The sequence below is a fragment of the Myotis daubentonii genome, chromosome 1, assembly GCF_963259705.1.
Source record: "Myotis daubentonii chromosome 1, mMyoDau2.1, whole genome shotgun sequence".
Classification (NCBI taxonomy): domain Eukaryota; kingdom Metazoa; phylum Chordata; class Mammalia; order Chiroptera; family Vespertilionidae; genus Myotis; species Myotis daubentonii.
The window spans coordinates 58,674,179-58,701,163 of record NC_081840.1 but is presented as its reverse complement, the minus strand read 5'-3'; the positions used below and the strand labels follow the sequence as shown (position 1 = coordinate 58,701,163).

General features: G+C 43.5%; 1 protein-coding gene across 1 annotated transcript in view; it reads left to right on the top strand.

The window, feature by feature from the left end:
* The first annotated feature begins 1,805 nt into the window (after positions 1 to 1,805).
* The window catches only part of SLC27A2 (solute carrier family 27 member 2), a 45,540-nt gene continuing 20,360 nt past the window's right edge, over positions 1,806 to 26,985 (top strand). The window contains exons 1-4 of the mRNA XM_059701818.1: positions 1,806 to 2,511; positions 11,576 to 11,785; positions 16,280 to 16,438; positions 19,157 to 19,281. Coding sequence (XP_059557801.1) covers positions 2,034 to 2,511; positions 11,576 to 11,785; positions 16,280 to 16,438; positions 19,157 to 19,281 — 972 coding nt within the window. The 5' untranslated portion in view covers positions 1,806 to 2,033. The remainder of the gene's footprint in view (positions 2,512 to 11,575; positions 11,786 to 16,279; positions 16,439 to 19,156; positions 19,282 to 26,985) is intronic.

The window sequence follows — 26,985 nt, the reverse complement described above, 5'->3', positions numbered from 1 at the left end:
AAAAAAAAAATGGCTTTTGAGAAGTGCCAGTGTTTACTTAATTTCCTCTGTTTTGTACTATTCTCTCACAGAGCCATGTAGTAAATATGTATTGAATTAGGCTGGAAGTAGTTGAGAATCTTCAAGGGGGGGGGGGGGGGGCCAGGGTTCACTTAACAGAACAAAGTATTAAAACAAATCAAGCCGAAACCGGTTTGGCTCAGTGGATAGAGCGTCGGCCTGCGGACTGAAAGGTCCCAGGTTCGATTCCGGTCAAGGGCATGTACCTGGGTTGCGGGCACATCCCCAGTAGGAGATGTGCAGGAGGCAGCTGATCAATGTGTCTCTCTCATCGATGTTTCTAACTCTCTATCTCTCTCCCTTCCTCTCTGTAAAAAATCAATAAAATATATTTTTTTAAAAAAATCAAAATATCTGGGGGGGGGGGGGGCAGCAGGCATAGCTCAGCAGTTGAGCATCCACCTATAACCAGGAGGTCATGGTTCCGTTCCTGGTCAGGGCACATGCCTAGGTTGCCAGCTCTATCCCTAGTGTGGGATGTGCAGGAGGCTGCCGATCAATGATTCTTTCTCATCATTGATATTTCTATCTCTCCCTCTCTCCTCCTCTCTGAAATCAATAAAAATATTTAAACTTTTATATATTTATATATACTAGAGGCCCGGTGCACGAATTTGTGCACCAGCGGGGTCCCTGGGCCTGGCCTGCAGGACATCCCCTGAGGGGTCCCAGATTGCCAGAGGGCATAGGCCAGGCCAAGGGACTCCACCGGTGCATGATGGGGGCGGGGAGGAACATGGGAGTTGGCCAGTGGGGGAGGGACCATGGGAGGGCTCCAGGGCCTGTCCAGACCATCTCGCTCAGTCCCGATAGGCCAGGCCCCAGCAGTAAGCTCACCTACTGGCCTACCAGTCAAAGCATCTTCCCCGTGGTGGTCAAGGCACGTCATAGCGAGCAGTTGAGCAGCCTTAGCATATCATTAGCATATAACTCTTTAATTGGTTGAATTGCCCACCGGACAACTGGACACTTAGCATATTAGGGTTGTATTATATAGGATATCTTAGGGGCTTGATTTCAGTTGTCATAATATGGCACTACCTCATCCTAAATTTGGGCTGACGGGGCCAGGAGGGCCAACAAAAATGCAGTCTCCTGCCCTTATCCACCACTGGCGCTTTTGTTCTGCCTTGAAATTCTTGCCTCAGGTGACAGCCTGGCAATTTGGCTGGGGTTGGGTTGGGGTGGAGAAGGGAGCCTAGCAAATCTGAGAAACAAAGAGAGGCCAGGCTGAAAACCCCCAGGACCAGGAAGGAGAGATAGGATTCTGATTTGGCAGCGCACCTGCTACCTGCTACTAATAAATACTAGGACTGGCTGATATTTATTTATAGGGAACTTCACTGATCATCACAAATAAGTCATCTCTATACGGCACTCTATCAAGGGCAGCAATAAATGATAGCCCTACGCCTGCATTACCTCCTCTAACCGGAACATCCGCTAAGTGTGTCTTATCATCACCATTTTTTAAAAATTCTTTATTGTTTAAAGTATTACATATGTCTCCTTTTTCCCCCATTGACCTCTCCCCGGGCCATCGCCTTTGTTATAAGGAAACTGCGGCTCCGAGATGGAAAGTACTTTGGTCACAACGCAGGAGTCCAGTCTTGCCCCACCACCACCCCAGACGTCCAGGCGCGGGCGGAGCGGTGTCCGAGTCCCCAGGGAGCCGCCTTAACCCTGAGGGACGCCAGCGGGGGCGGGCCCGGAGCGCAGGTGGCTGCTCTCCCACGAGGGGGCGGGCTCAGCCGGCAGGTGGCCTCCGGAACCTCGGGCGGCCCCCACGCCACTCCACCTGCCCGAGAGCCCGCGCAGGTGCGGGCAGCCCAGGCCCTCCGCCGTCGCCGCAGCCGAGCCGGGCGCCCCCCGCGCAGCCCGCCCGCCGTCCGCCAGGAGCGCCCCCCGCCGCCGCGCTGCACGCCCGGAGCGCGCCCTCGGCCCTCGGGGGCACCGGGGGCCCCTTCACCGCCATGCTGCCCGCTGTCTACACGGCCTTGGCGGGGCTGCTGCTCCTGCCGCTGCTGGTGAATCTCTGCTGCCCCTACCTCTTCCAGGACACCCGCTACTTCCTGCACGCGGCCGGCCTGGCCCGCCGGGCGCGCAGCTACGGGCGGCGGCGGCCGGTGCGCACCATCCTGCACGTCTTCCTGGAGAAGGCGCGCCAGACCCCGCACAAGCCGTTCCTGCTCTACCGCGACGAGACGCTCACCTACGCGCAGGTGGACCGGCGCAGCAACCAAGTGGCGCGGGCGCTGCGCGACCACCTCGGCCTGCGCCAGGGAGACTGCGTGGCGGTGTTCTTGGGCAATGAGCCGGCCTTCGTGTGGCTGTGGCTGGGGCTGGCCAAGCTGGGCTGTGCCATGGCGTGCCTCAACTACAACATCCGCGCCAAGTCCCTGTTGCACTGCTTCCAGTGCTGCGGAGCGAAGGTGCTACTGGCCTCGCCAGGTGAGCCCGAGCGCGCTTGGCCCTGGCATGGGGCTCCTCAGAGGGGAGGTTGTGGGGGGATCAGATTGGATCTGGAGGTGTAGAGGGAGGGGATGGCAACCCTTCCTAGAAATGCTAAGTCATCATCGTTAGGACCATCCGTGGGAGCTGACCGTCCCAGGCACTGTGTCAAGCACTATCCAGTGTTGCTTTTCATCCTCACAACAGGTAGGGTTTACTATGGGACATTGTAGGTGAGGCCACTGGGGCCAGAGAGGTGAAGCTTCATACCCCAAGTCAAAGAGCTGGGAGGAAGGGGTCAGTTCAGCAGGGCTGTTCACCGTGAGAGTCCAAGCTCTTAAACAAGACTGACTGCGTTCAAATGTAGAGGATCATGACTGTGAACAACAGTGAATCCCCCAAAAAGTGTTCTCGCCTCTGCTGCTTGACTGGCTGTGTGATCGTGGGAAAGTCACTTTCCCTCTCTGACCCTTGGTTTCTTCCTGTGCAATGACTGCTTCCAGTTCCCAGATACTATTAGCCTCCCTGGATTCTCACTGCAGAAAGGGGACCCCACTGATCCCCGAGGAGAAGACTCTGGGGATCTGATGCAGTGCCCTTTAGCATAGTGACCTTTGGTCCTGTGGTTACCTCCTGCCATATTTCAACAAGACCTGAAATGGTAACTGAAATGGCAGTGGTGACCAGGCCAGGAAGCAACCAAGAACCTGTTACCCCCCAGGCTGCTGGTTTTCCCTTCCCAGAAAACTTGTCTCTGCACATGAATAAGGACCAGCAGTTGCTTCTCATTGTGCTAGTAAGAGGAGGCCAGCCAAGTGCGGGCTGAAAGACCTGGAGGAATAGGGAGTCAGGGAGCCTCACCTTTCTGGGACGCCTTTCTGACAAGGCCCTATGCCGGATGCTTTGATTAATTACCCTGAGAGATAACCTAGCATTGCCCCTGTTACAGAACTGAGGGAAATGAGGCTTAAAATTCCAACCTAGGCCCTAGCTGGGTTGTTCAGTGGTTAGAGCGTCAGCCCACAGACTGAAGGGTCTCGGGTTCCATTCCGGTCAAGGGCATCTATCTCAGCTGCAGGCTCAATCCCTGCCCCCATGGAGGTGCGTGGAGGAGGCAACCCAATAGATGTGTCTCTCTCACATGGATGTTTCTCTCTCTCTAAAAATCAATGGAAAAATTATCCTCAGGTGAGGATTAATAGCAACAACAACAAAATTCCAACCTAGGTCTGTCCAACTTCAGAGCCCATGACTTCGCTTGGGTCGTGTTCCTTCCTCAACATGGCTGTACAGCACTAGAGCTGGGAGGGATCAAGCATCCATCTGCTCCCCGCTTCATTTCACAGCTAAGGAAACGAGGCAAGCTAAGCAGTTTGCCTTTCAGGAAGATGAGATAGCTATTCACTTGTGAGAAACCTGGAAATTTTCACATCTGTTTCATGTGGCATAATAGATCCCCAAAATGAAGGTGTTATCTAAAAGTTTAAAAGCAGGGGAGGGGGAGCAGTTTTAAAGGCAGCAGAGTTATTTGGAGGGCATGGTCCTTTCAAGAAAACTCTCAATAGTTTCTAGTTGCCTGGGAAATGAGACAACTTCACTATTTAACCCAGTGGTCAGCAAACTGCTGCTCAACAAACCGTGGCTCGCGCGCCACATGCAGTTCTTTGGCCCCTTGAGTGTGGCTCTTCCACAAAATATCAACTTCTGCACATGGGCCACGAAGGTTCAGTTGCACTGTACATGCGCGCCCGCACGTGGTATTTTGTGGAAGAGCCACACTCAAGGGGCCAAATTTTAACCGAAAGACTCTCTTAAATCTGTTACTTTACCAGTCAATTCAGAGGGAAGTTCTCAGCACAGTGATCTTTGTACCACTTCAAGAGGGATTGAAATACTATTAAACTGCACAGGACTGTCCATCATTGTGTGACGATGGGAATGCATTCTGAGAAATGCATTGTAAAGCAATTTGTCACTGTGCCAGCATCACAGAATACACAGACCTCGATGGGATAGCCTACTACACACCTTGGCTATCGATTACCACCGTTGTATATATGGTTCATCACTCACCAAACCATTATCATGCAGCACATGACTATATCCCAGGCCCCCAGTGAGGAAGGTCAAGGACTGGGAGTTTTGTTGACAAAGAACTTGGGTTTAAATGACCATAATAAACTTTGGTTCTGAATTTCAGGTCAAAAATACAACCAGATATCTCCATGTCCACCCAGACAGTCCTCTGCCGTTGAGCATTATTGTCTGGGTCATTTTACATGGGGAGTATAATGAAATTCTAACATTTAGATCACACTTGAACCAGGCTTTCCAGTGGACCCATGACATTCTCTAGCAGTAAACTGACCTTTGAGAGAGGCCACACATTTGCAAAACAATCAGTTTTTCCAAATCACTGAGGGACTATGGCACGTCCTGTGAATTACACTCTGACCAGAATCAGTTCCCCCAAAGGAGGTAGCACAGAGTCCAAAGTTGCATGCTGAGTAAATGTGCCCATGTGTAAATGTGTCGAACTGACAAATTCTTAGAATTCTTTCAAGTTGGAAGGAATCTTACAGATATTCTAATCCTATAATCCTCCAACTTTGGTGAATGTGTTATACTTCAGTTAAAAAAAACAAACCACAATTTTAAAAAATAAATTTTAATGAGCATAAGAATCACCTGGGAAGCTAGATTATTTTGAAAAATTGATTCCTGAACTCCAATCCCCAAAAAGCACTGATCCGGAAGAACTGTGGTGGGACCCAGGGATGTGTATGTTTATAATAAGCCCCACCCCTTCCCCGGATGATTTTGAAGCAAACAGTCTGAGGACTAGACTTTGAGAAATGATTAGTCTAATTTCCACTTATTACATAGCTGAGCAATTTCCCAGAGGGGTGATATCACTAGCCTGGAGTCACATGGCTAGTTAGCAACAGAGAGCTGGGGACAGAACCCAATTTTCTTTCTCACTTCCAGGGCACTTCTTATCCTGTTATACCATCTGAACATGGTACATAAAGGTGAGCGGTTTTAGAACTACGTGTTGGAGTGGTGACAATTCAATAGGGTTTGAGTCTGCACTATCAGGAATTTCAGTGCCCAGTTATTTCTTCAGAATTTACTCTATTTCCCAAAAGTCAAAGATTCTCAAACACTTCCCCAAATCAAACAGAAGCCCCCATCTCCCAGAGAACAGCATCTTCTCTCTGTAGTACATTTCAGGATCCTTCTCCGTGGCAGGGTATGGTGTAAATAATTACATGGAAAACAATTGCCTTCACTTATTTGAATCTGTGTTAGCTTTATTGATAGAAGCCAACCTGTTGGTCTGGCAGTTTTTCAAGCAATTTCCCAAATATGGAATATGAGAAACACAGGAGTTAATTAATTACCTACACTAATAAAAGAGAAACATGCAAATTGGTGTCACTCCGTTATGCCCACCAGCCAATCAGAATGACTATGCAAATTAACCCAACAAAGATGGTGGTTAATTTGCATATGCAGATACGGAGCGAAGACTGAAGGCTCTGGCCGGAGTGAAGACTGAAGACTGTAGACTGAAGACTGAAGACTGAAGACTGAAGAGGCTTGGCTTCTCTGCCGCAGCTGCAGTGGAGAAGCCAAGCCTCGCTGTGGCCGGAACAAAGGCCTGGGTCCCAGGTGCCGGAGGAAAACCGGTGCCAGCCGCCAGGAGATGGAAGGCCTATTGCGCGAATCTTTGTGCAACAGGCTTCTAGTAATTATATAATTATATAATTAATTTCATACGACATAAGATATTTTGTGAAACCATTCAAGAGTCCCCCCCCTTCGCCCCACAGTAAATTTTCTTTGTTTCCACTTAGGCTATCCTTAAGATTGTCACTAAGCTAGCTCTCCTACTAGAGGGGTAACCCAGGTCCCCCATCAGTTTACTGGCAAGGTCTCCACCATCTGACCCAATATAGCCATGCAAGGCTCCCACAGTGTGGCCTCTACTCTTATACAAGGCTTTAGTAACAGTTAAAGATGCTTCCTGTTGCAAGACCCGGGTCCAGCAAGGTCATAAAATGTTCCAGGTTACCTTTGACCTGGTGTTTAAGGTTGTGAAAAACAAAATTGGACCTTTAAGCAATGTGATAAAAGAAAATGCTTCCAATTTTTTTTCAAAGGTCTTGCATCATTGTAAGTTATAAAACAGGAGAGCTTCATTATAAAACTAGTGTCAGGACCAAGGAGAAGTCTTGTCATACAAACTTTCGAGGTTAGATTAAGAAAAGCAGATGGCACAACAATTTAACTTCAAATCAAGAAGCATTTAGAGAGTCCCCATAAAGTACAAGCTAGTTGCCAGGGTGGGATGAAAAGTTAAGAAAATGAATTAGTTCAAGGATCTTACCGTCCAGCAAAAGAACTAAGCTGCATACACATCTGACTGTGACATCCAGGAGAATGTGATAAGTAGGCTGCAGGAGCTCCAAAGTGCTATGGTGGGGGGGGGGGGGGGGAGAGCAGAGGGTGAAGGCTTTTGGGGTCCTTGACAACTGAGCTGAGCAAGTGCAATTGGGAAAGGGGCATTTCAGGCAAGAGGAGCCCAAGAGGCAGTTTTCATCAGTTCCATAACACAGTGAGATGCTTCATTAAAGACTTTTACTATGTGAGGACGAGAGCAGGCTGGACTTAAATAATAGCAATTTTTTAAGCTGTTTACTGATGAGATTCCACGGTTGAGAACATAGGGACTCAGAGAATTCAAGGCATGGCCAACAGCAGTGGCCTAACATTGATGGAAAGAGATCATTTTCCAGTGTTAATGTTAGCTAAGGATCAGGGCATAGATATAATCTTATCTCCACTCCTGTTATCTCTCTGGGTTGCCCAAGGAGTAACTTTGATGAGTCACTTTAATTCCCTTTGATTATCTTAAGGGACATAGAATTCTCTCATATATCTAGCACATAATACAACCACTGAGCCATACTGCTGGGCAATAGTCACTCTGTAAATGTTGCATTGAGTTGTGCCTTTCTAGTTGAATGTAACAGACTCTCTTCTCTGAAGCTTAAGAACCGTTGGGTTGGGCAAGAGGGCATAAAAAATGATGTAAAACAAATCACATGTATCCTGATTTGAGAAAATCCATTTAGACACAATCCCCCCCCCCCGCAAGCCCAGACTCACCCTACCAAAGACTTGTTTATGTTCCAGTTTACATCTGGCAGTGGGTATAGGAGGGAGGTGCTCTCTCTTTCTCGGGTCTCATTGACAGAGAGGAAACTAGTGATGAGCACAGGGTGGGCTGGAACCATAGTGTAGGGAGCCTCTGCATAGATGGTGTGGGACAGAAACACAGACATCAAACGAGTAGTGTATCCTAGGGCTGGGGTCCCAGCCAGGTAGCCCAAGGTCTGAATGGACCACTAGCTTAAACATATTCTCTCAAATTTTCTTCTTCGCCTGTTTAAAAGGGGGTGGTAGTACATTTCTATTCAAAAACAAACTAGCACTTTGCTAGCGTAACTGGGAATACTTTTATTTTCTTTTTTAAAAAATATATTTTATTGATTTCAGAGAGGAAGGGAGAGGGAAAGAGAGATAGAAATATCAATGATGAGAGAATCATTGATTGGCTGCCTCCTGCACGCCCCCCAACTGGGGATCAGCCCACAACCAAGGCATGTGCCCTTGACCAGAATCGAACCTGGAACCTTTCAGTCCACAGGCTGACACTCTATCCACTGAGCCAAACCAGCTAGTGGTCGGCAAACTGCGGCTCAGCAAACTGCGGCTCACGAGCCACATGCGGCTCTTTGGCCCCTTGAGTATGGCTCTTCCACAAAATACCCACTTTCACACATGGGCCACGAAGTTTCAATCGCACTGTACGTGTGTGCCCGCACATGGTATTTTGTGGAAGAGCCACACTCAAGGGGCCAAAGAGCCGCATGGGGCTCGCGAGCCGCAGTTTGCCAACCACGAAGCTAGGACCTTTATTTTTCTTTTTTTTTATTGAATTTATTGGAGTGATGTTACTTAATAATGACATTACTTATATAGGTTTCAGGTGTAAAATTCTGTAATACATTATCTGTATATTGTATTGTGTATTTACCACCCCAAGTCAAATCTCCTTCAATCACCATTTATCTCCTCTTTACTCTGTTCTACCTCTCCCCTCCCCCTTTCCCTCTGGTAATCACCTACTGTTGTCTGAGTCTATGAGGTTGTTTGTGTGGGGTTTTTTGCTTAATTCCTTTACTTTTTTCACCCAGCCCCCAAACTCCCTTGGCTCTGATAGCTGTCAGTTTGTTCTCTGTATCTTTGAGTCTGTTTCTGTTTTGTTTGTTAGTTTATTTTGTTCATTAGATTCCACATGTAAGTGGAAATGTGACTATAGTGTGAATAATATTTACAGTCATAATCTTGTCAATTCAGATTATTGGTTTTTAGCTTCTAGAGCCAACCCATAGACAAAGCTCGGAGGACAGAATTATGGTCGCAAAATAGATGTAAATACCATTAACTTAGACAACATAAAGTGAACTGTTGTGAGTGGACATGGGTAAAATGGGGGTAGGGATAAAAATTAATAGGTCAAGAGGTAGCAGGAAAAGTACATTACTTGGTGATGAAGAGTTGATTGCCAAAAGAAATAGCTTTAAAAAGGTTTTGTTTTGAGGAGGATGAAGTAAAAGCCTGTTGATTGTCATTATAAACCCTTTTGTACCATCTCATTTATTTTTATCAGGTCCATGAGTCTGATTAAAATTTTTTTTTATTATTTAAATGCATCTGCCCTGGTCTGTGTGACTCAGTTGGTTGAGCATCATCCCATGCGCTGAGAGGTCGCTGGTTCAATTCTGGGTCTGGGCACATGCCCAGGTTGCAGGATGAATTCCCAAGTTTGGGGGCATGCAGGGGGCAGCCGATCAATGTTTCTCTCTCATAGTTGTTTCTCTCTTTCTCTCTCTCTCTCTCTCCCCCCCTTCTCCTTTCCTCTCTCTCTCTCAAATCAATAAAAACATTTCTTAAAAATTTCAATGCGTCCATCCAGATATTTCTCGTCTTGATAGAGACAGTATTCACAAACATCTGAAAAACAAACCATGTAAGATGACTTAGGCAGAGCTCCCCAAGGCAATTCCCTGGGATATTGAGTCACCTTCCCATTAATATTCACTTCAGTTGTCACGGCTCAAGCTAAGTGAGCTTAAAGGCCATCTCATCTTATGGTTTCAGAGCACAGAAATCCCAGTGGCAGATATTAAATGTGGTTTGCATATTAAATCGGTATAAATTGGTATCTAAAATTTTTTTACCATGACCCACAGTAAAAAATACATTTATGTGTCATCCAGTACCCAAACACCCACATATCTGAAGCAAAATCTTTAGAAAACAATGCCTATCTTTTACTATGCATGACGTGCTCTGAAAATTTCTATTTTAATTTTTTAAAAATACTGGTCCTTTTTTTTTTTTTTTTTTTTTAAATCCTTACTCGAGGATCTTTTTCCATTGATTTTTAGGGAGAATGGAAGAGAGAGGGAAAGACAGAGAGAAACACATTGGTTGCCTCCTGGACCAGCCCGGACCAGGGCCCGGGCCGGGGAGGAGCCTGCCACCAAGGTATGTGCCCTTGACCAGAATCGAACCTCAGGCTGACGTTCTATCCCCTGAGCCAAACCGCCTAAGGCAATACTGATCACTTTAAATTTTTTTAATAGCCCACTATTGTATTGTGACCATGGTGAAAACATGCTAATCGTTGTTTTTCTCAGGCCATCGGATATGCTTGTGAAATTTGGAGCTTATTTCTCAGATCAGTTGAAGCTTCCTAATAGAACTTCCTGTTACTGATGTGTTTAAAAAAATTGTCAACTTCCATCATCTTTGTTACTTCACATGGCTCCCTTATTTTCATTTCTCTTTCCTTCAAAAAAATATTTTTCACCACTGATCCTGTGGGGCCCAAATATATGCACTTATATATATTGATGTTTACCCGTATGTCCATTTGTTTGTACAGATTTTAACTAACCATTTGCTGCTTAAGAAAAACCACTAAAGCTCTAACCGGTTTGGTTCAGTGGATAGAGCATCGGCCTGTGGACTCAAGGGTCCCAGGTTCGATTCCTGTCAAGGGCATGTACCTTGGTTGCGGGCACATCCCCAGTAGGGGCTGTGCAGGAGGCAGCTGATCGATGTTTCTCTCATCGATGTTTCTAACTCTCTATCTCTCTCCCTTCCTCTCTGTAAAAATCAATAAAATGTATATTTTTTTAAAAAAGAAAAACCACTAAAACCCAACCTTCCCTCAAATATCGGAACCTTGTGATGTTTTCAAATGTGGCAAACTCCATGTTTAAAAATATATAACTCTAAGCATTACTCATCATGTCTACGCATTTTAACAAAAATTATATGCTGAAAATAAGATGTCCGTGAAGTCTGTGAGAACCCAAACGGTGAGCCGAGTATTTTCCTGGGATCGTGTCTCGAGACTCCAAAGAATGAGCGACTCGGACCAGAAGATATAAGCAAAAGTGTGGAAAGTTTATTATACGCAGACTCAGACTCCCCGCAAGGGGAGGGGAACCCAGTAACGGGCTGCCCCTTAAAGCCTTGTAGTCCAGGGGTATATATATATATTTGCTACAAGCCTGCTTCTGTGTCTATCTGTGACGTCACCTGATTGATTCCCTCAATTGTTCTTGCCCAGCAGCAGACCTAAACTTTCCCTGTTTCTATGTGTTCTTCCTCTGTCCCCACGTTGAACGTTTTCTGTTTCTATGTGTTCGTACATCTTGTTTACCACAGGCCCTTCCTTGGTTTCCCATGCCTCCCGCTTTGAGTCCAGAAACATTTTATTATTTCTGCTTGGCTGGTTCCTGCGGTTAGGCTGGCTCAAACGGCCATGTCTGCCCCCACCTATGTTTCACCTGCCTTTGTTTTCCATTGGACCCCTGCCCTAACTGCCTGCATTTCAAGTGAACCCTCTCACCTGTTGCACTAATAGAACTTTAATGGGCTAATTTAGTTCGTTTGGGTTTTTTCTTATTAAATTAAGAACTACAAGCAGCTGTTGAAGAGGTGCTGCCAAGCCTGAAGAAAGATGATGTGTCTATCTATTATGTGAGCAGAACTTCCAACACAGATGGGGTTGACTCTTTCCTCGACAAAGTGGATGAAGTCTCAACCGAACCTGTCCCAGAGTCCTGGAGGTCTGAAGTCACGTTCTCCACGCCTGCCTTATACATTTATACTTCTGGAACCACAGGTAAAAATAAAGACAGGATTCTAAAAGAAATGGGCCTACCCTGAAGAAGTTGTTCAGTGGTGTGTTAGGTTTTCAAATGGTCTCTTTGACAAAAGTTATCAAATAACTAATACTTAAGGGGATTTAGCTCTTTTTTTAATTTAAATTCTTTATTGTTTAAAGTATTACATAAGTCTCCTTTTTCCCCCAACCTCTCCCCGGCCACCCACACCCCCCAGCACACTCCCCCTGCCCTGTCTGTGTCCATTGGTTATGCTCATATGCATGCATACAAGTCCTGTGGTTGATCTCTTACCCCCTCCCCCCTGCCTTCCCTTTTAGGTTGCACAGTCTATTCGATGCTTCTATGACTGTGGTTCTATTTTTGTTCATCAGTTTATGTTGTTCATTATATTCCACAAATGGTGAGATCATGTGATATTTATCTTTCTCTGGGGGATTTAGCTCTTTGCCTGTGAGAATGATATTATCTCATAGCACATGATCCCATTTGAGTTTCTCCAAGCTATGCATATTTCCCCCTCCTTGGTATGTAGAAGAATAAAGTGGTTAACCAAAAATTATCAAAATAGCTGTGATGATGGATCAATTTGGAACTGAGTAGGTTTGGGGAATTTTTTAAAAGATTGTTGTATTTTGATTATAATCAGAGTCCATATGTAATGTGTAACCAATTATAAATAGATCACCAGAGAAGACTATAGGACAATAATGGGGTCATCCTATAGAATAAAAGCCTAATATGCTAAGTGTCCGGTCTTCTGGTCAACCAATCAAAGCATAATATGCTAATGATATGCTAACCACTCAACCGCTCACTATGACGTGCACTGACCACCAGGGGGCAGACGCTCCAACCGGCAGGTTAGCTTGCTGCTGGGGTCCAGCCAATTGGTACTGAGGGAGAAGGGCCGGACACACCCTGGAGTCCTCCCACGGTCCCTCCCCAGCTTGCCAACCTCCTGTGTCCTTCCCTGACCCAAATTGTGCACCAGTGGGGTCCCTCAGTCTGGCCTGTGCCCTCTTGCAATCCAGGACCCCTCAGGGGATGTCAGAGAGCCAGTTTTGGCCCAATCCCGCAGGCCAGGCCGAGAGACCCTACTGGTGCATGAATTTGTGCACCAGGCCTCTAGTATTTATATGAATGTTTTGACTACTATCTTCCCATGCAACACTGAGTTAGAGCTGCTTGCCGTTGTGGGTGTAGGATGGCTGGAGCTGTTTGCTGCTGTGGGTGTAGGATGGCTGTCAACTCAGGGCCTAAAATACTGTATTTCATCACACTGGATGCTGCACCATTATTTTTATGAGCCACTAAGAAAAAACATTGCCAATTAGCAGTGTTGGAACACTGCTATATGGAATGGGCCATAAATATTAAGGGTAAGATGTACTAGGTGTGCTCCTAGGAGCTTTATGGCATTTGTTCATACAGTTCTTCCACCACTCTTGAGATGTATACTATTGTTATTCCCAAAAGTCATATACTACATGGCCAACCAAATGGTAGGCTGAATAGTTAACCAAATGCTTCCACTACATACAGACACTACCTTAACATATGAGACTGTGTCCTCAATTCTTTTTTTTTAATATATTTTATTGATTTTTACAGAGAGGAATGAAGAGGGATAGAGAGTTAGAAACATCGATGAGAGAGAAACATCTATTAGCTGCCTCCTGTACACCCCCTACTGGGGATGTGCCCGCAACCAAGGTACATGCCCTTGACTGCAGTCAAACCCGGGACCCTTCAGTCCACAGGCCGACGCTCTATCCACTGAGCTGGTCAGGGCTTTGTCCTCCATTCTTAAGAGAATGGAAAAATTAAATTGTAAACTTCATTTTGGGAAATTAATTAGCCCTTGGTGAGTGACTGGGAGTTCTAGTCTTAATAGTAGATAAATATAGAACGCATTCACCATGCAGGTTTGGGCTATCAAAAATAAAACCCATTCTAGGAAGATAAAGAGAATCCACACTCCTTAACTAATCCCATAATTCAGAATTTATATTTATATGGAAGATAGTTGGGTTGATGTTTGTTTTACTTTTCTTCTTGTCTCTAAATAAAATTTTGCTCTTATAAACATTAATTCAAAGAACTCCCTTAAGCAACTGGAGAACAAAATGTTTTTCCTGTTCCTCCAAAGGCAGTCATTGGCACAGAATTATGTAATAGTTACCAAGCACTCTTAATTCTTCTTTAATACAAAAATCTTAAATTAGGAAAGTTTCTGAAAGTACTTCAAAGCAGCAAAGGCTATGCCTGTCTATGTATAATTCAGAGCTTTTACTATTCAGAAGATTCTTTTTCCATGGTGAATACAATGGGCTTATTGATGTTTTCTTCTATTTCTTAATATTAGTATTTCTTAAAATGGGGCATTAAATACGAACACACAATGCCAGAGAAAATGAACTTTGAATTATGTTTATAATGATGGTAGTTTGCTGTTCTTTAGGCGATACCTGGCAAAGGTACCATCAAGCACTGGAGGGCCTGAGTGTACAGAGAACTGCATTTCTCTTCACAAAGCCAATTGGCCCACTCAGGTCTTAAACTCTAGCTCAGCCCCTTAGTAAGGCCTTCACACCCTCCTCAATTAAGTTGACCTTCCATAGGAAACAATATAAGCATATCCTTTCAATAAGGTCTTACAAAAACTTACATAAATTATAGTTAAGAATATACAAATGTATTTAGTCTAGTATACTAAAACTACACTGAGATATCAATTTTCACCTTTCAGGTTTGCAAAAATTTTCCCATTTGAGAGCACACCTTGGCAAGGCTATGAGGAAGCATGTACATTCATATATTGCTGACAGGAGGAAAAATAGGGACCGACCTTACAGCTAGCACTGTGGTGGTACCTATCAAAATTACAAAGGCATGTCTTTTGACCCCACAGTCTCACTTCAGCAAATGTATTGTACAGACATGGTATCACTCACAGTGTGAACTCCCATGTGGACCAGGTTATTTACTGCAGCATCATTTAAAATAGCAAAATGGTGTGGATAAAATATACTATACACATACAAAGGACTTGATGTGACTGAGAGAGAGTAAATGAATGAATAAATAAGGGAAATTTCTATGTACTAATGTGAACAAACCTCCAAGATGCATTGTTAAGTGTAAGGAAAAGTGCTGAAGAGTGTTTTTATTTTTTAAATGGAAGAAATGGCAAGAACATATGAGCAGATGTTCATAATTTCGTATATATGCGTGTGTACATTATGCATATACATACAGAAACTCTAGAAGAGTTCATAAGAAATCACAAAAGTAGCTATGAAGGAAGGTGATGGGGTGGATAGGCTATTTACCCTCTGAATCTCATCCTTCTTATCTGTGGATTAGAGAACATAATTCTACTTATCTCATTAATTATGAGAATTAAATGAAATTTTGAAAATACTCTAAGGTGGTAGACATAGAGCATAAATCGAATAGTCATTTCTTCCTTTCTCTTAAAATTACTACTGTAATAACCATGTCACACAGGGGTCAGCAAAGTCTGGCCTGTGTGCCAAATATAGCCTCCGCCCCCACACACGCACCTGTTTTTGTAAATAGTTTTATTGGAACACAGACACATTCATTCCTTTATGTCAGCGATTTTCAACTGGTGTGCTGCAAGAATTTTTAAAACATGCAATACCTGACTGTTTAGTCAGCGGCACTGACGTCTTTTCTCTTAGATCAGTGGTTCTCAACCTGTGGGTCGCGACCCCTTTGGGGGTCGAATGACCCTTTCACAGGGGTCGCCTAAGACCATCAGAAAACACATATATAATTACATATTGTTTTTGTGATTAATCACTATGCTTTAATTATGTTCAATTTGTAATAATGAAAATACATCCTGTATATCAGATATTTACATTACGATTCATAACAGTAGGGTAATTACAGTTATGAAGTAGCAATGAAAATAATTTTATGGTTGGGGGTCACCACAACATGAGGAACTGTATTAAAGGGTCGTGGCATTAGGAAGGTTGAGAACCACTGCCTTAGATTGTCAAATTAAAAAATGGTAACAGCCAACACAACAGCCATCCAGTGTGAATGAATCAAAATTATACCTAATTCTTTTGTCAGGTTGGCAAAAAATATGTTTGTTTGTTTGTTTGTTTGTTGTTTGTGCTGCAGAATTTTAGTAATTAGTTTATATGTGCCATGAGATGAAAAAGTTTGAAAGTCGCTGCGTTATTGTTTGGTTGCTGTCAGCTACAATATAGGAATAGAGTTGAGTAGTTTCAACAGAGACTGTATGACTGACTGTGCAAAGCCTAAAACATTTACTATCTAGTCCTTCACGGAAAAATTTGCCAACTCCTGGTCTAACTGATTATGGCCCTCCCATCTGCAATTCTCTAATCGCCTGACAATGAATCCCAAGCCAGATCTCTCTCCTAGACCGTGTGTCTGTGAATGGCTGGTCTTGGCTCACTCAGACATACTCTTGTATCTTTACAAAGGTCTCCCAAAAGCTGCAATGATCAATCATCAACGCTTATGGTATGCAACCGGCCTCAGTCTTATCAGCAGGGTTATGAAAGATGATATCATCTACACCACTCTGCCCTTGTACCACAGCGCTGCGCTTATGATTGGCTTACATGGATGCATTGTGGCTGGTAAGCTTTTTCTCTCAACAAGGCAATGGAGGTCAGAATACATTCACATCTACTCGTAAGAAAGAGTAATTCAAAACTTGGCTACTCTCCTGTGTGGTAGGAAGTGTTAATAACAAAGCTGTTTGACTCACACATGGCAAGCAGGTATTTAAATAATTTCTGTTTTTTCATGCCTGCTTATCTAATAGTATAATGCTATAATTGTTCAGTATGTCAAGGAATAAACTTTTAAAAAATATTTGATGTCTTCATCCAGGTCAAAACACTTGATTCTTTTTATTTTACTTTTTTTTTCTTTTTTTGAGAAAGAGAGAGAAAGGAAGAGAGGGAGAGGGGAATATCAAAGATCAATGCAAGAGTAATCATTCAGCTGCCTCCTGCACACCTCTTACAAGGGATTGAGCCCACAACCCAAGAATATGCCCTGACTAGGAATTGAACCAGCAACCTTTCCCATGAATGGGATGACACCTCACCAACTGAGCCACAGCAGCCAAGACAAACACTTGATTCTTCTATTTCATACATAATTCTCTACCATCATTTCCATTTTTAGAAATCTGCATGTTGGTCTCCATCAACATTTCATTTAAACTTTCCCTTCAGTTGTTCCCATTCTACTTTATTCTTCCCTACTCCTACAACTCCTCAGCTCTGGTCAGAATACCTGGCTTGTCATCTCTTCTCTTTCCTTCTCAAACTTTACCATTCAAAACAGAGTTGCAACCCTCTCCTCTTTCAGTATGATTGATGCCAACCTTTCATACATTAAGGCTCTGTCTTGTAGCCTCCTCTTCCAGGAAACCATCTCTAATGCTCTCCCAGCAGTTCTCAACCTGTGGGCCGCGACCCCTTTGGCGGTCGAATGACCCTTTCACAGGGATCGCCTAAGACCATCCTGCCTATCAGATATTTACATTACGATTCATAACAGTAGCAACATTACAGTTATGAAGTAGCAACGAAAATAATTTTATGGTTGAGTCACAACATGAGGAACTGTACTTAAAGGGCCAGAAGGTTGAGAACCACTGCGAGTCTAAGCTAAAAAACTTAAATTTTTCTCAGCATGTTATTTTATTATAAATAATTATATATGTGCATACAGGGTATCCCCCCCAAAATGTATACACACTTTAACAGCTCATAGCTTAATTTTGAAAATGAAATGTATTTTAATAAACACTGCCTTTATAATTACTCAAAGTGTGTGTATACATTTTGGGCAGGACACCCTAAATATACACATTACGTATACAATTGCCCAAGACTCTGCTTCTTTCCCTCACCAACTTAGTGGGCTGCTGTAAAACACTTAGCCCCATATCAGCCTCCAAATCAGCAGGAAATGAGTGGCCCTGATCATACTGCTGGGCCCTGTGAGAACAGGGTAACTCTGAGGCTCCAAAAAAGACAATTCAACCACTCACACATTCCCTTGAGCAGCAAAAATACATGCAAAAGAAGGAATAAATAGTCTTTTTTTAAATGTCTCCTCTTTGAAAACATTGGATTTTTGTATATATAGGAGTAAAAATAAACTAAGAACATAAATATTTGTGAGTTTATTTCACTTTGCTACATTTCATGCCTCTAATTAGGTTAAATATAATAGATACATTATTTTACCCATTGTGATAGTCTCCTATTGCTACTATAACAAACCACAAACTTAGTAGTTTAAAAGAACACAGATTTGTTCTCTTACTGTTTTGAATGTCAGAAGTCCTAAAATCAAGGTATCAGCAGAGCTGCATTCCTTCTGAAAGCTCTAGGGCAGAAGCCATTTCCTTGCCTTTTCTAGCTTCTAAAGGCTGCCTGCTTTCCTTGGCTCATGGCCCCTTCTTTCACCTTCAAAGCATATCACTCCAGCCTTTGTTTCCATCATCCCATCTCCTTCGGACCTTGACCTTCTTGCCTTCCTCTCATAAGGATCCTTGTGATGATATCGGGCTCACACAGATAATCCAGCATAATCTTCCCACCTCAAAATTCTTAACTTAATTACATCTAAACAGACCCTTTTGCCATGTAAGGTGGCATAGTCACAGGTTCTAGGGATTAGAATATGGACATCTTGGAGAACAATTTTGTCTACTCCCCCAACAAAGAAGAATTCTCCTGCTTGCTCAAGAACCTGGCTCTCCAGTGCCCACACAATGAAGTCTGGTTCCTCCACCTGGCACTTCCAAGCTCTCCATGATTGCACCCCTAGCTGCTTCTCCAGCTTCATCTTTCATGAGCCACCCACGCTTTACCACCCCACTTACAAGTCAACTGAGTGTTGGCCATCCTCCACCTTCTGAATTATCCTGTCTTTATGTTCATGCTTTTTCCTCTGCCTGGAATTCTCTCATCTTTCTCCATATTCCTTTCTCAAGAGCTAATTCAAATTCTACCTCTTCCAAAAATTGCCTTTCTTGGCCCTTCCCCAAACAAAATTAATGTACACACACACACACACACACACACACACACACACACACACACACACACTCACATTCCCTTAGGGTCTTGCTTGAACCTTTTATTTACTGCACACTGACTTTTATTAGACAGACTTTTTTTATGTCTTCTGACTAGATTGGAGGCTCCTACAGGATAAAATAGGTCTCATTTGGGTTTTTATGCATTGAATATACTTGGTACTCAGCACATTTATGAGTGTAATACTTGTAGCTCTTTTTTTTACTAACCCTTTCCATTCCTTCTCTCTAGGTGCCACTCTAGTTTTGCGGAACAAATTCTCAGCCAGCCAGTTTTGGGATGATTGCAGAAAATACAACGTCACTGTCATTCAGTATATCGGTGAACTGCTTCGGTATTTATGCAACTCGCCCCAGGTAACTCCCCATGTTTTATTATTTTTTGAAATGGATAAGATGGGAATTCAAGTCAGTTTGGGTCATGCTAGGCTTTAGCTGGTTTGTATGTATCAGTTTTTATTTTTAGACTTTAACTGTTTGTCACAACCAAGTGCTTGGCACCACCCTATCGCATAGAAGAGATTTGCTAGATGACAGTTGCTTTTAACATTATCACTCCCTACCTTTGTCCCTGTTTTCACATCTTACCCTCTTTTCCACTCTCTGCCTATTTAAAGCCTACTCACGTTCGAAGCTCAGCTCAAATGACTGCTTATATGACAAGAGTCATTCCTCTCTGCCGTACATCATTTGATATCCACCCCATTGCGGTCCTTGTCACATTGCCGGGGTTTGTCCTCATGTCTCCCATTCTCCCTGGGGAATAAAAGTTTTCATGGCTGGGACCACATATGTCTCCTGGCCTTCTCTTATACCAAAGGCAGTCGGGAAACTTAGTTAATGTTACTTTAATGAATAAGTCCCCCTGTGGCTTTGAAACTATCTACGTCTGACGGTTTGGAACAGATGCGCCAGGGTCACTCCAAGGGGCCTGGGTCTCTCCCGTTTACACATGTCCAGATCTTGATGGAATATTTGGAAGAGCACCTCCTGCCCAGTCCCCAGCTCTCACCAGCCTGCCTGGGGACCAGATCAGGGCTTCTCAACAGTGGCACTGATGACATTTTAGGTCCCTTCACCCTTTGTTGTGTGGACTTACTGAATGCACTGTAGGACACTTAGTAATATCTTCGGCTTTTTCCCAGGGCATGCCAGTAGCACCCTTCCATCCCTCCCCCAGATCGTGATAATCAAAATGTCCTGAAACACTGCCAGATGTCCCCTGGCAGGCAGCATCATCCTCAGTTAAGAAACACTAGACTAGGCAATGCAGTAAGTTCACCAGATTCTACTTCCTTTAATCATTTCACTCATCATAGGAAAACAAATTAGAAGGATCACCTATTGTAAGCAATAAAAAAAAAATTAAAAAAAGAAGGATCACCAAGTTGATAAGTTGCTATTTATAAACATTGGTTATGTTCAACTTATTTAACAGCTGCTGTGTATAAGAAGTTTGTGTATAAGACGTTTAAGTATAAGAAGCTCTAGCCTCAGTTCTCTCCTTCAGTTTTGAACCGCATGCCACCTCATCAGAGGCTCCTCCTACTAACAACAAAGTTATCACCCTGCCTCTTACCATTCATCTCATGGATTACTGCTTTTCGCAGCACTATCACCTCTGACATAGTCCAGGTGTACATGACTGTTGTCTGTCTCCCCCAATTAAATGAAATCTCCATGCACCGGGGCTTTGTTGGCTGCCAGATCCCTAGCACCAAGATCTGTATCGGGCACATCCGAGGCAGCAACAAATTTTTCTGAATGAACATCTAAGTTCTCACCAAGGAAAGATATATAATTAAGTTAAAGGAAGTAATATGTTCCCCCAAAATGTTAGGGCTTTGTACTTATTATTCTGATTTGGGGGGCAGATTCAAAGGATTCGTGAGGGTCATCATTAGTGGTAAGCTAGGTTAGGACCTTTTCTACAGCAATTTCTGTTGATGTCATTATTGAATTTTTTTCACATTAGTTTTCCATCTGGTCCTCAAGGTTGCATGACTCTCTATTAAAACCCAGAAATCCATATGGGGCCCTTCTGTTTGGCTTTTCTTTTCTGCCTAAAGTTACCGCCTTGTCAAATAGAAGTCTCCTGAGGGAGAGCATGTTATTTCTATTAGTTCTAACGGGAGCTGCCTTTGGACTTGAGGAAAAGAAATGTTTGTGTGTAGCTCTTTCAGACTCACACACACTCTAATAATATACCACTACACACCCATTCGATGGCTACTGCCAAAAAACAGAAAGCAACAAGTGTTGGCAAGGATGTGGAGAAATTGGAACCTTGTGTACTGTTAGTGGGAATGTAAAATGGTACAGTTACTGTGGAAAACAATATGGCAGTTCCCCAAAAAATAAAAATAAAATTACCATATGATCCAGGAATTCCACTTCTGAGTACATATCCAGAAGAACTTAAAGCAAGGTCTCAAAGAGCTATTTATACACCATGTTCATAGCAGCATTATCATAATAGCTAAAATATGGAAGCAACCCAAGTGTCCATGGATGGATGGGTGGATGGGTGGATGGGTGGATGGGTGGATGGATGGATGGATGGATGGATGGATGGATGGATGGATAGGTGGATGGGTGGATGGATGGATGGGTGGATGGGTGGATGGATGGATGGATGGATGGATGGATGGATGGATGGATGGACGGACGGGTGGGTGGGTGGATGGATGGATGGATGGATGGATGGATAAGCAAAAAGCTGAGGCACAGGAAGCTACACAGATTCTGAAAATCTCTTGACATACAACTTTGCTCAGAAGGAAAAAGAGGGAACTTATGCTTATGAACTTGCTTTAAAAAAGCAGTTATGTTGTACACCATGTTCACAGCAGTATTATTCATAATAACTAAAACGTAGAAGCAACACAAGTGTTGGTCCACAGATGAATGGATAAGCAAAATGTGGTACTAAACTTACATACATACAATGGAATATTATTCAGCTTTAAAAAGGAAGGAAATTCTGAAATATGCTACAATATGGGTGAACCTTGAAGACAGTATATTAAGTGAAATAGCCAGTCACGAAAAGACAAATACGGTATGATTCCACTTATATGAGGTACTTAGAGTAGCCAAAATCATGGAGACAGAAAAGTAGAATGGTGGTTGCCAAGGGCTGGGGGAGGGAAGTAATAAGAAGCTATTGTTTAATGGGTACAGAGTTTAGTTTTACAAGATGAAAAGAGTTATGGAAATGGATGCTAGTGATGGTTGCACAACATTATGAATATATTTAATACCACCAAACCGTATACTTAAAAATGGTTAAGGTAGTACATTTTGTTATGTGTATTTTACTACAATTTAAAAAGAAAACAGGTCATGATGGGAAGCCCAGATGGATGTAAAGGAAGATTGTATTAAATGAACTTCCCAGACAAAAGTAGAACTAATGGTGGAAGGCTGTAGGTCAATGTAATCAGGATCTCTCTCACCCTCAGAGCTGCCTAAAAAGGCTGTCCCTGGAAGGGCTAACCACCATCTCTAGCAGCGGATATCAGGGAGGCAACTTCTGCTTTAGCTGAGCACATGAGCCCAATGGCATCCTTCACACCCATGGACATGGCATGGCTCCTCAGGAGAATTTGGGGTATTCTGGAGTAATGCTTCTCCTCCCTCTTTTTAACCACATTCAGTAGCTCCTTTGGTAGAGCAGAGGAGTAGGGAGGTATGCTCCTAGCCATCCTTAGGGGAGGAGTTCAGATTTGGAGTAAGGGACTTAACGTAGTGCTTAAAAGCAAGAACTCTGGAGTCAGCAGGCCTGACTCCTGATTCTGCTGTTTGATCGGGATAGTTAACCTTTAAATCTGTTTCCCATCAGCCAACAGGGGAGACAAGAGTACCTACCTCACAAGGGGCTGTGAAGGCAAAATGATGTATGTTAAGCATGTAGCAAAGGACCTGACACTATAATCAACAAATGGTAACCATTATTCTCATTGTTTTCAGTGCTGAAGAATGTATAGCTCATAGTAGGTGCTCTATACATATTCACTGAATGAATCAAAGAAAATTCTGCCACACATACACAAAGGAAGGAATAAGAGAAGATACTCAAATTAGTCAATTACTCTTATCTAATGTTGAGAGGGGGTTGGATAGCAACGCTATTGACTTAAGTGATTTTTTTTACAGTATTATTGTTGAAGAGTCTTATCTATTTACCTGTCTTCCGTTGTTATATTTTGGGCTTAGCATTCTGAGCACCTCTTTACAATGAAAGGCTAGTTTGGTTCATTTCCTGCCGTGTGTAATTGTCAGCTCCCATTTAGTTTGTGTCATTGCCTAAAAAGACAGTGTTATTCATGTTCCAGTTATTTATTGGAACAAGATACCTCTAAAGCTGAATGTTTCTCTACTCCAATTAAGGACTAGCTATAGGAAGAGGTCGAAATGAGGCTTTGTCCTGCCTACTAAGAGTGTGACCTGGGTAGGAGGAGGAAAAGGGAATCAGAAAAGAGTTCTAGGGACCACACATAGCAGACACGATATCAGGAAGGGGAAATAAGGTAGACCAGAACTCTGAAATAGCTGAATAAACTCAGCTTATATCCTAGTGTTATCTGCCATCCTTCCAAAACTAGGTAACCTCTGGGTCCTTTCCCAGCCCAAAATGTCTATCTGTGTCACCTCCATTCTGGCAGAAGACAGAATAGAGAGGTATGCAACCGCACAGAGTGGAGACTGTGACCAGTTTGACCTGTGGGGGCCAGGACAGGGACAGGCAAGAGGAAGGAGGGAAAGAGCAGAATCAGGGAAGGCTGCCACAGAAGCTGAGTTTTGAAGAGTGCAGAGGCGTCCCCCAGCCACACAGAGAACGAAGGGCTTCTGGTTAGCTGGAACACATGCGCAGAGCTGCAGAGCGGAGGGGTGAAGGGCCTGGCACATTGGGAACTGCGAGCAGCGTGGCAGAGGCGAGACTGGTTGACTGGGCCAGGTGGGAAGGGCTTTACTTGGCTGAGAACTCATTGTGACTGTGGCAAAGCATCCTAACGGCCTTTCGTGGAAGAGTGATGTGGGAGAGGGTGGTGCGGACAGTCCCGTGGCCGCAGTCGGAAGATGCCCTGGAGGGAGAGAGGCCTCTCTGTAAAGCAGAGACGTTGAGCCTCGCCCTTTTATTCCTGTCGGTGGGTGCTTCGTCCTCTCCTGGGGAGCCAGGCTGACGTCTAGCATATTCACTGGTAGGAACATGGGCTCAGGAATTGTTTTGAAGATGGTGAATACCTTCTGCCCTTTCACCTCTTGGAAGTCTCCCAAAACCCAGGAGGACAAGGAAAAGATGCACATTGTCTTAGCAACCAAGAGACATAGCAACAGGGAACCGCGTAGTACAAAGCAGAGAGATGAAGGTCACTGACATCACAGGCCTGAGGGAGGTGAAACAAGAGGCAGGTGCCAACAAGAAGGAAATTGAGGACGCCAAACACAGCTGCAGATGGCAGGAGGTGTCAGGCTTGGAAACAAGAGGATTTTTGAAAGTGAAAGTGTGTGTGGGAAACAGCAGGACCTGCTGCCCCCTCTCCCACCCTAGTGGGAGGTAGGAGGTTTATTCGCTGGAGAAGACCTAGGGAGGCTTTGAACTCAAGGACCCCAAGAGCAAGCAGGGAAGGGGTGAGGCACTGAACATAGAGGTTGAGTAAATATCTACTTACTGACCAGGGAAACCCCCAGCTCCCTTTCTCGGTACAGCTTTTAGAACTCCAGTAGCCAGTTTATGCTTATAGACTAGAGAATGGAGGAGGGTAATTCTTAGGGAGAACTCAACTTTCCCAGAAAAGAAATTGGACTTTGTTCACTGCCCCATCGCCAGATAGTGCAGCCCACCTGGCAATAGCCTCTTCCCACCACATAAAGCTACTGAAATGAGTTTTTTAAAAATATAGATGTGGGGTTTTTTTATTTTGGAGGAAGTGAGAGGGAGAGATAGAAACATCAATGATGAGAATCATTGATTGCCTGCCTCCTGCACGCCCCTACTGGGGACTGAACCCAAAACCCAGGCATGTGCCCTGACCAGGAATTGAACTGTGACATCCTGGTTCATAAATCAATGCTCAACCACTGAACCACACCAGCTGGGCTCAAACATCTTTTAGTTGCCTTATTCCCAAATATAAACAGACGTCAAGGATCAGCAGACACCTGAGGAAAGCCTCCAACAGAAATGATCATTTAAAGAAAAGAAGCAGCAGCCTCAATTCATATAGCAGGAAAAACTTCCCAAAACCTGTAATTAATATCCTCATAGATATTATAAAAGAATTATATCCATAAAACAAGAATAGTATGCTATCAAAGAAACTAATAAGATCTCCTGAAAAACAATTTTTTTAATCCATAGAAAGTTTGGAAGATAAAGTTGAGAAATCTTACAGCAAGTTGGAGAAAAGATAAAGTGGTGGACATGAGGGGAGGCAACGTAAAGAAAATTTGAATATGAATCCAAAAGATCCAGTATCTAATTAATAGGAAATCGGGAAAAGAATAGAGAAAGTATAGAGGAGGCAATTATCAAAGAAATAATACAAAAAAACTTCCAAGAACTGAAGGACAGTTTGAAAAGGCCCTTACGGTACCCAATAAAAACTAGGCCAGGATGAAATTTAAGACCAAAAAAAACAAGGAAGAAAAGATTCTATAAGAATAACATTTGACTTGCCAACAACAACACTGCAGGCTGGAAGACAAAGCAGCAATGCCTTCAAAATGCTAAAAGTGTTGCGTATCTAGAATTCTGTATCCAAATTATTGATCAAGTGTACAATAAGAATAATTTCAGCCATCCAAAGTCTCAAAATAATTCACCTCCTATTCATCCTCCTTCAGGAAGTTACTAGAAAACAATGTTCCACCCAAACAGGAGAGTGAAAGAGAGAGTTGAAGGCCCAGGATCCGGGAAGGAGAGGGAAGGGAATCGTCGGGCCTGGGGAGCAAGTAGGCCAGACTGGAGCTGAGGCTCAAAGGAGCATGATGGAAATTATGTCATCTGATCGATTTCACCATGAGGAAAATTTTACTTAGAGGCTGTTGGAAAGTGAGAAAAGGCCTACAAAGAGAAACTTAAAAAGCAAAGTACAAAGAAGGAATTCTTACCATTTGCAACAGCATGGATGGAACTGGAGAGCATTATGCTAAGTGAAATAAGCCAGTCGATGAAAGAAAAATACCACATGATCTCACTCATTTATGGATAATAAAGACCATTATAAACTGATGAACAAAAATACATACAGAGGCAGAGCAGCATCGAACAGACTGTCAAACTACAGCGGGAAGGCTGGGGATAGTTGGGGGCGAGGGGTGGGGGATTAAGAGATCAACTGAAGGACTTGTATGCATGCATATAAGCATAACCAATGGACATAAGACACTGCGGGGTAGGGGAGGCTGGGGGAATGTCAAGGGGGAAAAAAAGAGGAGACATATATAATACTCTTTGTAATACTTTAAGCAATAAAACAAAATTTAAAAAAATAAAAGCAAAGCAAATGGGCAGGGAGGTGATTAATTCTAGGAGAAACAAAAATTTATTCAAGAATTTATTCAGAGGCTATTACTTGACTCATCAAAAGTATATTATGAGCAAAGCAATTTGAGCACTGAATATTGATTTAACCAGAAATTGTGACATTGGGGAAATGGGAGAGAGCTTGATTCTCATCTAGTACAATAGGGAATCAATAAGTAATGTATAAAATTGATTAATCAGCCCTGACTAGTTTGGCTCAGTGGATAGAGCATCGGCCTTCGGACTGAAGGGTCCCAGGTTCGATTCCGGTCAAGGGCATGTACCTTGGTTGCGGGCACATCCCCAGTAGGGGGTGTGCAGGAGGCAGCTGATCGATGTTTCTCTCTCATCGATGTTTCTAACTCTCTATTCCTCACCCTTCTTCTCTGTAAAAAATCAATAAAATATATTTAAAAAAAATAAAATTGATTAATCAAAAGATAGTAGTATAAGCCTTTACTTTAGAAATAAGAGGATAAGAAACAGTTATAAGTTAAAAAGGTGGTGGGCTGGGACAAAGGATGAGAACA